At 47.1% G+C, this 13376-nt stretch overlaps 1 protein-coding gene across 3 annotated transcripts; it reads right to left on the bottom strand.

Annotated features, from left to right (window-relative positions):
- Positions 1 to 434: 434 nt before the first annotated feature.
- KCTD10 (potassium channel tetramerization domain containing 10) lies at positions 435 to 13374 on the bottom strand. Of its 3 annotated transcripts, none has more exons than XM_055708385.1 (7): positions 13245 to 13374; positions 11412 to 11625; positions 6747 to 6916; positions 5829 to 5918; positions 5084 to 5136; positions 4167 to 4362; positions 435 to 3575 (listed from the first exon to the last, which is right to left on the bottom strand). In XM_055708385.1, the coding sequence occupies exons 1-7, from the start codon at positions 13245 to 13247 to the stop codon at positions 3357 to 3359; spliced, it is 945 nt and encodes a 314-aa protein (XP_055564360.1). In that variant the 5' UTR covers positions 13248 to 13374; the 3' UTR covers positions 435 to 3356. The 3 variants fall into 3 exon arrangements, with proteins under 3 accessions (XP_055564360.1, XP_055564363.1, XP_014140426.1); XM_055708388.1 differs by having other exon boundaries at positions 5829 to 5915; XM_014284951.3 differs by lacking the exon at positions 13245 to 13374 and adding an exon at positions 12171 to 12324.
- Between the last annotated feature and the right edge of the window lie 2 nt (positions 13375 to 13376).

Below are 13376 nucleotides of genomic sequence, written 5' to 3'. Positions count from 1 at the left end.
CCAGGCAGAAGTAAACACCCTGACCTGTTAAAACACCTTTATGCCAGGGGTGGGTGGTCACTCTTGCCTCCCCCACACAGCCCTAACTGTATTACAAGCTGCAGATTTTTAGTCCAGCTTTTGTACATTATGCTGATGGACAAAACCACTTCCACGAGTAAGATTTTTAGTCAGCTCTGCTCTGCTGTACTGTCACTGTTAGTGTTTGTCGTGGGGTGCCAGAGAAGGGAACTGGACAGGTCTGCACTCCCCGTTAATGCAAGACAGTACCAGATAATCTAAAGAGCTGCTTGTGACCAGGACAGCTGCCCTGTAACCCCACCTTCACCTGGAAGCTGTAGAGGCAAAACCACTTACCATAAAAAGGCTCGAGAGCTGAGAGCATTTGTGCAATGGCATTAACAAAGTCTCTCCACAGACCAAGGACAAGTGGCCAGTAGGTAAAGGACATTTAATACAACAGCAGTACAACTTTACTACACAACTACAGCACGCAGAGGGTTAAGTCAGGAGTGTGTTAAGGCAGAGTCTGCCTATAAATGCAGTAACAAAACTGAAACTTACTCAAAACTCTCCTGGAGTGACTTACTAAATCAATAGCTATATAAACCGCTGTACAAAGATTAAAAATAATCATCCCCTGGTTTTTAAGAACTTAGTTTGCAAAACCTGAAAGAGGAAATCCTGAAGCCAGTTAAGAATCTATTTACAGAGAAGTTAATCACATAGATGCGATCTGTCAGGTGCTTAGCACTGGTGTCAACACATGTCACCTCCCGGAGCTGAACCTGCTCCTGCACCTGCACCACAGGACGTGACTGGATTTTGAGCAGCCAGTGCTGGGTTGCTGGAGTCTCCCCTGCACTGTACGGGGAAAGCGGGGAGCTCAGCACAGCTGAGGATGGAGGTGGCCTGTCCCTCCTCTCTCACAGGACAGAGCCAGCTCTCTAGCGTTAACGAAGCGAGCAGGGTTTGCTGCAGGACTATTGACCTGTTCTACAGCAATCGGCTGGTGTTTCCTTTCACCTGACGCCTGGCAGCAGCACAGCAGGGCTGCTGAGAGATGGAAGCTCAAATGGCTTTGCTGTAGCACGGAGCCCAGACCCCTTTTCAAGGGCAGCAGGTCTGCTACAGACGCTCAGAAACCCATAAAACAGCCCAGTAACGTGCCAAAAGTGTCAAAGTACACTGTGCTGCAGCAGCAGAGCAATTCAGAGGGCTTTCTGTCCACACTCCCCAGCTTATCGCATCAGGAAGGTAAGAAGGGAGAGGCACTGGGACCTTCGCAACAATCTGCACTACGGGCTTCTCACAAACATGTTTAAGCACAGCTTAAAACAGAAGCCCACACCTGTCAGGGCATAGCCGAGGCTGCTGAACTACAGCATAACTGTTCACTGTTGAGCTCTTAGAAATCAGTAGCTGAAGAAGAATGAGTGGAGGAGACAGGTACAACAACCAAATCTGCCACAGACAGCAGCAGTCTGTAACTTAGAATAAGTCTTTGGTTACTAGAAAGATTACCTCAGCCTAACTTTGAAATCTTTTTAGCTTTACTTGATGATCTAAAATTGCAACACTGAACCAACAATGCTTTATTTTAGCCTTACAAACAAGCTAAATGTAGTTTGGGATGTAACTGCTATTTGAAATAGAAGCATCGGAGTCACAAAGCTGGTGATGCTGGCAACACCTTTGGTTTTTAAAATGTTAACATGCCATTAGCAGCCCTGAGCCAGGAGAAGGAATCCTTGCAGCAGGAAGTTGAGCAAAAGCAAAAAACCACCTCACTGAGGACCAGGAACACAGAGCAGCTGCTCTGTGTCAGATGTCCAGTCATTAAGGCCAGATATTCCGGATGAAAGGTCAAAAACCTGCTAGAATAGGCCAAAGTACTCTGTGGTGTCTGCCAAGGTGCCAGCCTGACTGCAAGTTTAAGACTTCCTACATCAGGTTTCTCTCCCTCTCAGTATTTGTTACATTAACCATTACACCTGTGGCTCTGCTCATTATCCTTTAGCATCCAGTCCTATTGAATAACACACCATCTTCCACTATAATTGTTACTTGACTCCACAACAGGCAACAAGACATGAGGAGGTAGATAAAATATTCATTTATAATAGAAAACTACTCTTAGAAAACTAGACTACAGAGGTCTTCTCTACACAACATTTTAGCTCTGTCCTTTCACACACAGCTGCCATTTCTGAAAAGACTTGGAATACACTCAGGATAGAGTCAAGCAAGGAATAACTGCCTCTGGGCCACTGTCTACTCCTCTTCCCCATGGTACTCACACTGCCCTTGCTCAAAGCAAGACGATGCTCCTGTATCAGTTACAGAACTGAACTACGGCTGCTGGCCTCCTACCTAGGCTAGGCTGGCACAGAGTGTTTGAACCCGTTATGACTACTGCTTTACCTGTAGTAAAGAAAACACAGCTTACTGACCTGTGATCTGATGGAAATAAACTCCCCAGCTGAGATCCAGGGTCAGGCAGAAGTTCTGAGAGCTACCGGGTAGCAACACCACCCTAAGGAAAAGCAATCGCGTACAATTTACTCCTGATCCTCCTTTTGGAGGAATTTTAACGTCTTCCACCCTCGAACTGTATGGATAAAGCAGGGGTGGGTCTCCACAGTCCACTGCTGTAGAAGCTCCGCTGAACTCTTTGCAGAGCAGGTCCCAAAAGCTGCAGGGAGCCACAGCCAGCCAAGCCCACGCAGCTCCCCCAGCTCCCTCCCACCGCTTCAAGAGGGCTCCCTCTGCCTCCCAGCACTACAGGAATCCAGTCAGCATGTGTCATTTGTCCTTCCAGGAGTCACACCAAGGCAACCCTGAGCTACCAACTCTACCACCTACAGGCCTGGGAGAAAGGCAGCTCTGCATAGCGCTGGTGTGGTTAGATCAACGCATTTCTCCCACGCCTGAACGCCTAGGAGGAGTCAGGGTCAAGGAGTGCCCGGAGGGAAGGTATATGGCTGACTGACCTTTTTGTTTGTTTGTTTTTTGTTTTGTTTTTAAAGTGCAGGATAATTACTAAAGCCAAAGGAAGCCAGCCCTCTTCCTCTCTAGCCACAAAATACCAAAAACGAGAGTGCTAAAAATTCAGGGCATTTCTCCAGATGCTCAATAGGTCCTTACATTATCTATCATATGCCCAGTAACCTTATTTATTCTTGTCCTAGAACTACTGCATTTAAATACCCCAAATAATCTAGTTTGTTACAAAACGTAATTTACAGACTTTGCTGAACAGAAGTTAAACCGCCTGGTCCTCTGCTGCAGGTAATGGGTCAGACGAAGGGCAGCACCTTCCAAGCAGAGCTGTGACTCTGCGGCTGTCGCTCGGCTCACTGATGCAGATGGGCCCTGTCATCTGGACGTTTAATATGAATTCTCCGCACACGTTCGATGCGCTCTCGCTCCTCATCTTCATCTAAGTGATGGGAGCGGCCAGCTGCCCCTCCTGTGGCTTCCAAGAGTGCGTTGTCAGGTCCTCTCCCATCCTGGGACTCGTACAGCAGAATGTTCAGTGTCTCCTCGTAAATGCGGGCTTCTGGGAACTCCACCTGCCCACCCAAGAAAGAGAAGGTCACTCTTGCCTACTGCCAGTCACTGCAGGCACCAGGTTACCTCATTTTTAATTCTTGATACCTTTCCAATTTTTAAATTTTTTTAATTGCACTCTAGCCATAAAAATCCTTTATAGCACAATCGTTTCTGCTCTATTATTTGCTTTCCGCTTTTGAGACCCAGCAACCAGGGTGGCTTTTTTTTTCTGAGCTGGCCTGCCCACAGGGCAGGCTCAGATTTCTCCTGGAGAAGGAAAGGTGGCACAGGGAAGGCACCCCACTGCTCACCAAGATCTGTCTTTACACAGGGATGTAAACCAAACGCTGTTAAAGGCACAAGTTTGTCTAAAGATAAAGAATTGGACTGAACTTGCATTATGAAATACCACAATTGCCCTATGTTAAGTGCCACAGCCAAGCAGCCCCCGCCCTAACGAACCCACAGGATGAGCCCCACTTTGAATGGCATTGATTATTCCACAGAGATGCTAAACAATGAAAGAAGTGTTCAAAACGGAACAGATGTCAGGATGCCGGTCTGCCAGCAGCTGGGCCTGTTGCTGGAAGCATTCAGGGGTTTACTCCTACCTTTGTCTGTTTTTTCTCAGTAGCGTAAACAATGGAAGTGCAACAGACTTCGGCAATCTTCCGCCCCTGCCCGTAAAAAGACCAGCAGCAGATCTCATCTCCAATCACATCTTTTATAAAGAGCACTCTCCCATTAAACCTCAAGGAAAGCTTATCAAATAGCTCAATGTTCTTCAGCATGTTGTCGTCAGAGTTGCTGTGAGAGATGGAGGCAGCAGTCACATTAGGGTAATTAAGACAGCACACACAGCAGAAGGGGGGTTCAGGCACTGAGTATTTACAGACCCATACGTGCAGCTTCCTTTGACTTACTGTGTCTCTACCAAAGCAGTGTTTACGGTTGTTATCCAGGTCTGCAGTGGATAATTCATTTGACTAGTACAAGGAGGAAAACCTGCTGCTGAAGAAGCAGTAATACATCAACAGTATTGTGAATAATACTGTCCAAGGCCATTGCATTTGTGTACAAAATGCTATCACCCAAATAAAACCATTCCTAAGGTCAAGCTCAGCACCAGCTGGATGGAAATAGCATTATGTCATGAAACATATACATAGACATAAGGAAGGGAGGACAAGGTCCCAGACCACTTATTGAGAACACTGCACCAAGGAAGGCTTCCTATCTTCAACTGATGTGCCCTAGCCCATAGGGAATGAAAGCTAGCAGTTGGCCAGGAGCCTCTGCCAGCTGCACTTCAGTATTACAGGAACTCCTCTGGCACAGAAATAGCACATGCTTAGCCCTCCATTGATGACAGTAGGCTTTCTGACTAAAGTTTGAAATTAATTGGGAAAAAAACTGAGTACATGCCAACACCAATCTGTCACTGATTCTGAGCAAAGAAAAAGCAAATTCTTACCATGGATTTTAGGCTATGAAAAAGCTTCAAAGAACTCCAGCTGAAGTCACTTACCTAGTGTAGGAATATTTGTTGTTGCTTCTGTTATATAGCAGCTTCACTGCTGGCTGTAAAAAACAAACCGCGTATCAGTTACAGGAAGTATAGTAAGGGCTGGAATCTCAGCTCAGTCCAAGACACCACAGCAGAGAAACTGCAACATGACACGACACCACCAGGCCCAAGCCTAGCAGGATTTTGTTGTTTCTGTCTGTTGTTGCTACAAAACTGTGGTGCATGGGTTAGCAATGGGGCTGCAATCTCCTCTGACCCTGCCTGTGACTAGATCATCATCTATTCTCACCCACCCCCTGCCTTTTTGCCAGGACTAATCATTATTACCAGCATTCTCCCCTCTACCTGTCACAGCAAGCAAGCTTCCAGAAGCAGGACTCACTGATTAGCTAAAGAAAGCATCTGTCATTAATAATCAGAGTGAACAAAATACATGGAAGATCTAACAGCCCTGAGGATCTGCTCTATCAGCCTGCTGCTGCCTACACCCTCTATTTGAAAACCTTACATGGAGAAATACACGGCCAGGCCCAGCCTGAGCAACAACTGGCTTTTAATTCGGAAGAAATGTTTAGTCTGCTGTAGATTTACACTGCTTTGTAGCTCACCAGTTGCAGGGCATGTATTTCATGGTAAGCCCATCGCTGAAAGCTAAAGACCATTAATACTTGGTCAAGGTCCCATGCAAGCCCTGGGCAGCAGGCCAGCACCCGCCCAAGCCACGTCACAGCCCGGCCTCTGTTACCTTGTTAGAAGTGGCTATAAGTTTTTGCTCTTCTTTGGAAGATGTGATGACTGGTACCTTGCAGAACGGTTCATATGCATCTTTGTTCTGCTGAAACAAGAATCAAACAGCAGCTGAATGTAAGTAGACCTTAGGGCACACTCACAGCAACTGGGAAGATCCTGCGTAATCTATGCTGAAGAGTTCAGTGTGCACTGAGTGGCCATTACTGCTCCATGCTCTGAACCAGGCTGGCACTCCAGGTACCAGGCAGCATTCCTCTGGGACCACCTGAGATGTTCATTTCTGCTCTCTACCACTCTGCAAACACAGGGACTGAATGTTAGGTACCTATCTAAATGGCAGGATCTGGAATGTGGCTTCACTCCAGACAGGACACCAGTAACAGTGGCTTCAAACCTAAGATGAGCACCTCAGAGGAAAATGAAGAACAAAACTGGACTCCCAGCAACCTGTGGATACAAGAAGCTGCTCTGGTCTGGCAAAAGGACCTACCCCATTTTGGTTGATGTGGGAAGAACTAACTTCTGTCTCAGAGCTCACACTGATGACATACTATTTCACCACGTAAGACCCTGATGAAAGTGAAGAAAGTGCAGAGCAGCCAGGTTGCAGCTCCTTGCGCACTCCCAGGAGTCAGCAGAGGGAAACCAAGCAACTGTTTATCCCTCACTGTAACAAGGTAGCACTAAATGTTGAGAACGACTCAGCATGTTTTCCTGGCTGTGACCAGACTCCAGATCAATGACAGCAAGTATTTCAATTCCATCCCAGCCTCAAAAAGGCACCAAGTGGAGACCATCAGAAAATCTTGCTCTGCCCAGATGCTGCTTCCCACCCACAACAGTCGCGCCTCTTCTTGACCTATCATTGCAGCCAGAGTAATTAACCTGACTGCTCCTTAGCACTGTGACCTACCTGCAAGGCTGCCTGGCACTCGTCCACCAGCCCCTGGACAAGGTAGTACTTTGCTTCAGCCAACAACTCTTCTATCTCCCTGCGGCTCTCGGGGAGCGGCACAGCCCCATCACGCAGGTAGTTCAGTATTGTCCCAAAATGTTTTCCACAGCGGTCAATCAGGATCCAACCTAGGGACAGGGAAGACCAGAGTACAGAAGAAGCAGAGGCAAATGTGGAAAAGGCCTTGACACCACCCTGGGACTGTGGTACCAAGCAGGTTCCTGCTAAGAGAGACGAACTCCAGTTCCTTGCTTGAGCTGGTGAGCAGAGCAGCAGAAAGCACAGGGAATTTATCACCTCCTATGTTTCAAGCACAGAGTATAAGGGAGTACGGCAGGAAGCTCACTTGTTTCTCACAGCTCCCCAGTTACTGACAAATGATTAACTGCAACAGAGGAATGACTACTTGTCATTCTCAAGCCAGCCAGCTCGGTTCTCCCTCTACTCTGTGTCCTGATAAGTTATTTTCTTGCCTTCTCTCTTAGGGCCCTGTTACATACACCTGTAGCTGTTTCTTACAGCCGGTTTACTAAAGCCAACCAGACTTGAACATCTCAAGGTTGCTGTACTTGAACACAATGTGGGGACCAATGTGATCCAGCAATTGTGCAAAAAGGTCACAGCAAGAGAAAGGCAGCACAGACTTGGCAGTGTCATGGCAAACACCATTTCAGTCCGTATATTCCCAAAGTGCATTAATGTGGTAGAACAAAGTGGTTACTCGCATAATGTCTTAAACTGCTGAAAGGCACGAAGCAACAGCATGCGTAAGCAGAAAGTAATGTACAGCCCCCTGCCCTGGAGCTCACCAGCAACGACTATGTACTGACAACGGTGTGAAGAAAAGAAAACAGAGCTAAAACCAAAATGCTTTCCAGTTAGCTGGCGATGAAAGGATCCACGCTTCACCTCTTGCTGCCAGTCTGTTGCCTGAAATCAGGCTGGACCCTGAGAAATGCTAGCGATGCTGAGGTTTGAGTTTCCATAAATGAACAGATGGCCACTCTTACAGGCTGCAGCTCAGGAATGCAGCAAGGAAACGCTTGTGGGGAAGGAGTCATATTTTGGACAAATAAGGAAAGTAGGTTAAAGCAGACCCTGTATGTTCTGCATGAATGGAATTACTACTAAAGTCTGAACATTTGGTTTAATTTGGAAAGTGAACACAGCCCTTTCATGCTGTTCCGTGGAAAACTGAGACACTCTCCAGCAGTTCACTACAGGCTTTCTATCTCTCTCATTACCCTCCTGTCTACATGAAACACAACATGTGCTCGCAATTGTAATTTTACAGAGTGTAATAACAAACTAGAAAGCTGGAGGCAGGAGCACTAGAGACAGAGAAATCAAAGAACGAAAGACCTGACCCAAGCTAATGAATACAGCATACCTATCCACCCAGAGCGGAAAACAGCCCATTTGTCAATGCAGAGGTATGTAAAGCAAGATCTCCCATTTTCAAGAGAAGAGGGAGCACAAGACACTGTAATAACCAAGGACATCCATATTCCACAAATGCAGCCTTTGACAGAGTTTACTAGAGTACACCAAGATGTAAGGCAGTAAAGGGCAGGCTGAGAGCAGAATTATGATCCCCAAACTTCTTTGTTATTATGGCTGCTGTGATTCCCTCTGTAGGCTGTAAAAATCTGCTGCAACTTTCTGTTTACAGATGGCGAAACCAAAGCAGAATTGCTCGTTTTCACATGGAAGGGAGGGATGAGAAAATATTTCAAGCAGCATTGCAAAATACAAGTGACTGCTAAAACAGCTTTCAAAAAACCTCCTGTTTTAACCAAGCAGCCAAGTGTACAGCCAAAGTGAGATGACTCACAGGAAAGCGACCCTGCTGCCACTCAGTCACGGCTGCGCAGAGCCTATGAAGTGAGTTCCAGCTATAGACTTTTCAAGCTATTTTTTAATTGCAGTGTTACAAAGATGTCCCGTGGTCCATTTACTGAGACAGGAATACCTAACCCAGGAACTGCATGTACACACATTTGACTTCTAGGAAACTAATCTTTTGTTTTACAAGAAATCTCAGGGACAGCACGCAAACACTCAAAACTAAAGCAGACTACATTTTCTGACCAAGCTTTGACAGATGAAACAGTAGCCTGACACTGAAGAGTGCCTGATGCTCAACAGTCTTACTAGCAGCTGAATGAAAAACATGATCCCCATCAACTGGTTAACAGCAGTGGGGAGTGAGGGGGTGAAAAAAAAAATATCAGAAAAGACTGCAGAAAAGAAAATTGGAAACAGATGCACCTGGAAAACTCACATCCTTCTATCTCCTCATTAACATAAAAATAACACTTTCAAAACATGCTGATTTGCTACAGTTCATGAACAATCTCTAAGCTGAAAATAATCATCTGCCACCCACCACCAGAGAACTCCATCCAGTCTGTTCTCCTGCGGCCCAACTAGCAGCATGTCGTAATTGTTAAGCTTTGAGAAAGAGCTGGGGAGACCGGTGCTGGGGTCAGAAGAATGCATCTAAACAAAGAGGAGGACCCCATGTGACACATTCCACAGACTGTTTAAAAACTTTACTCCTTCCAATTTCTCTTCAAGTCTGGCGGCTTTTCCTAAGAAACACTTTGTTTTGTGCCAGATTTTGGGTGTGACCAGTTAGCAGTATTTTGAAGAATTTCAGATAAAAAGAGTTTCCTTTAACAGCTATAATGCTATTGTCCTAGTTTCCAGCATCACACCAGGCAAGGGGAGATAAAGCAAGAACTACTGCAATGGGAGTGTCTCAGTTACAACATACAGGAAGTATCGAATTCCTATTAAAACACAAACCAGCTAAACGGAACAATCCCACACAGACACTGTGGGATTCACAGCAAAATAAACTAGTGATTTTATGTCTCAAGCATGATATTTTAGCAGATTAAACTCCAGTTAGCCTTGTATTTGCTGTAATATTGCCAGCTGCTCTCCAGCAAAACGTACCTGCGCTGACATGGATTCAGCCTTAGGAACGCGATATACCAGCCCTGCTGCGGTACCTGCCCAGGATGCCCAGAGGAAGCCCCGAGACCACACCAGGGTGGGCTTCCAAAATTAATCTGGAATTTCCAATTGTGAAACACACAGCAGCTTTAGGGCGAGACAGAAGGATACTTCTGGAGTCGCCTGAAGTTAAGGGGAGAGGTCAATGAACTGGTTCAAAACCTTTCCACTAGAACACCCCTCCAGTCTTCCCAGTAAGGGTGCCGATTCCCATTTGATGGTTTTGGGGGTTTTTGCAATTTTACCCACAGGCTGGCTTTTTTATGCAACCTGCAGAGATCCCTGCGAGGGAGCCCACAAACCAAAGTGCCAATGTTACTGCTTTCCAGCAGCTGAAACTTTAAAAAGGCATGGTATAACACCTGGAACAATGCAGCTCTTTCTTTTCCAGCTTAAATATAAGGACTTGTAGCTAAAAGAGGAATATTCAGATCATTAAGTTGTGTTTGTTACATTTTTTTCTTCCAGATCCACCTCCTCCTATCTCAAGAAAGCTTACCACAAAAGCCCTACTAAATTCATCACTTGTTCCACATGACCTCTAAACACGGAGTATTCTAAAGCACTCAAAACTAAGTCCAAGTCATCTAACCACATACAACATTTCCTATGCTTTCAGCAAGTTCAAAGGAAATTTTAAAATAATTAACCAGTCCCAAAAAAGGTGTTTTGTACCTCTAGGCTCAGCGATGCAATAGCTCTTGTTAAAGACAGGATACCCAAGTCCATAAAATAGTTATGGGCAAAACGTCAGTGCATATAGAAAACTGTGCTTCCAATTAAACTCAGTGACACTCCCACAAATGAGAGCGCCGATACAAAACTATGCTACCAGCTGTAGTTACCACAAACACCTTTTAGCTATGTTATTAATTTAATCACAATGTTTTATAGAATGTCAGCAGAAGATAAAATCAACGTATCTGGTAGGGAAGTATTTGAGCTGCTCCTTTAGAAGACTGTAGTTTGACATAATGCACATTCCTTCTTTCCAGACACATTCTTAAATAATGTGGAGAGACCTATTTACTCATTCTCTCCTTTTATTGTAATACTATAGCAAACTTTCTGAAATTTTTGCAACTGGTTCTGTTTTAGTGAAGCTAACAATCAACATTCTTACAAGAAAAGAGTTTCATTTCAAAATATCAGCTTTTACCTCATAAACCCTTCCCCTATGTTCAGGGCAAATTTTATACTTAAAGTAAGAAAACAAGATGAGGGAACTGACTTCTGAGTTTCAAAGTAAATACGCAAGTCCTGACTCATAGTTTCTCAATCACTAGCCCGACCATTTTCCATATGCTCTAGAGCTTTAGTGTTACTATTTCAAAAGAAAAAGATCCCCCATGCTATCTGGATGGGAAGCCTTAGGAGTCCTTACTGTCCTTTTTGTTGTTTACTCAACTGTTGAAGTCATATGTGCCTTCTGTTCCACATCTTTTCTCAGCTGTACAAGCTATGAGTTTTAACACTAATAAGATGTAGAAATATATACAGGTGCCACTCTCTGCTCTCTAACATTTTTCTCCAAGCCCTTCTGCCCTATTTCCACTGAAAAGGAAGCCAGTGCAAGGGACATGGGGAACAGCCCCTTACCTTCACTATCCGTGAGGACTTCCATTCGGCCGCTGAACATGGCCTTGAGCATGGTGTCCTGCTTGGTCAGGGTCTGCATGGTGGTGTAGTAGAGAGCACCGCCGATGTTCAGCTTGACATACTTGGAGCTCGGACTCGTCCCTTTGAAGGAGGTTGTGCGAGTTGCAGCCGCCGGCACTGCTGAGCTCACCACACTTTCTCCCGACATCTCTTCCTGAAAGCAAGGAATTACCAGTTAGACTTGCAGTTCCACTGCATGACACCCCACTTCGTGTTACCATTGGTTATTTTACACAGAAGTAGTCATAGATGTGCTGGGCATTACCAGCCTTGGCTCCTCTGTGCCTCTTTGTAAAGTTCTCAAATCTTTTAGATGTTTAAGTGTGTCTTCTTTCTGTCAGTGACATAAACTACCCAGACCAGCAAAGAACCCTGTGAATGCTGAGCAGTATTTTTACACTGCAAAACCCAATACTTTCCCACCAAAACTGCATTCATTTCTTTCACAACTTCTAAAGCTTAAGCTCTTACTTCATCAGTAATCTGGTATGCAATTGGGCAATTCCCAATACGCAGAGCTTGAGCAGATGATTCCTGCGTGTTAAAATGAAGACTATCCACAGATTTTCTTAAGGCTTTTTTTTTTTTCCTTAAAGCATATGAGGCTCTACAGAGAGCACACACAAACTTCCCACTCTCTTCCCTGCCCTCCCACATTTCTCAGCACACCAAACCCCAATGTCTAACATTCCCTACTACCTCTGCTCGCAGTCCCCAGACAAAGTGGACTCCAGTCGTACTCCTATTTGGTCAGCTAACTCCTAATTAGTCAGCTAACAAGGTCACACGCTGTAACAGGAACATATAAGCTTAGCACCGCAAATGCTCTGAGAGCAGCTAACAAATCCTTAATCAAGCTGCATCTCTGCAGTTAACTGTTTTGCCTCAAAACGTGACAGGACGGGATGATTATCGCTCTGCCATCCAGGCAGACCCAAGTCCTACAACTTCCAGACAACGCTGGCCGACTCCTGTACTGAATGATTTTTGCTCCACTTGTCATGAAAAGCAGAACTATCATATGGCAAATCTGAACAGAGCTGTAGTTACGTGTCCACATTGTGTTTCAGAAGGTGAGGCAGCGGATCAGGCAGAGATGGCCACAGAGGACCATGCCCTCTGCCACGGAGCCGGCCCTGGGCTCTCCGGAGGGCAAAGGCACCAGTCTCAGCCTCAGCTCCACACTCTGGATCCCTCCAGCAGCCAAACACCCCACCGCCAGGCCCGGAGCCCAGCCCGGGGTCCCAGAGCAGGGTCCTGCCCTGCAGTATGACCCGGCGCACCAGGCCGCACCCTGCCACCCCCAAGGCACCCCCCGGGGCTGCACCCCGAGCCCCCCTGACCTGCCCTCTCCACAACATGCCGGCCTCTGGCTAAGGACCAGACCATCCCCACATCAGAACCAGACCGTTGGCACCCCGACTTCTGGGAGCCTAATCCCTCCCAGGAGCCCTGTGCCTGCCCCCCGCTCCCTCAGCACCCCACCCTGGGGGCTGGACCACCCCCACACCCCGCAACCTCCGCCCCCTTCCCAGTACCTCGCCTCCGGGGACCGAACGCCCCCAAAGCCCGCCCCGGCCCCCCTCCCCGTGCACCCCGCGCCGAGGGCCGCATCCCCACCTCCTCCCTCACCTCACCCCGCACAAGGCCGGCGCCCCCTCCCGCGCCGCTCCCCGCGAAGGCCCCCACCCGAGGCCCCCGCTACCCACAGCCTCCCTCAGACCCCCCAGCCCCACGGGCCAGGCCCCCCCCAGCGCCCCGGCCCCCCCTCACCATGAACGGTGCCGCGCAGCCCCACGGACCAAGCGAGCGGGAGCGCCGGGGCGGGGGGAACTTCCGTCCCGCTGGCGTCACTTCCGCCCCCGCCCGGGTGCGCTGCCAAACCCTTCCGCTGTCCCGCTCGGC

Source organism: Falco cherrug, chromosome 1, assembly GCF_023634085.1.
Source record: "Falco cherrug isolate bFalChe1 chromosome 1, bFalChe1.pri, whole genome shotgun sequence".
NCBI lineage: Eukaryota > Metazoa > Chordata > Aves > Falconiformes > Falconidae > Falco > Falco cherrug.
This window is presented reverse-complemented; position numbering and strand designations above follow the sequence as displayed.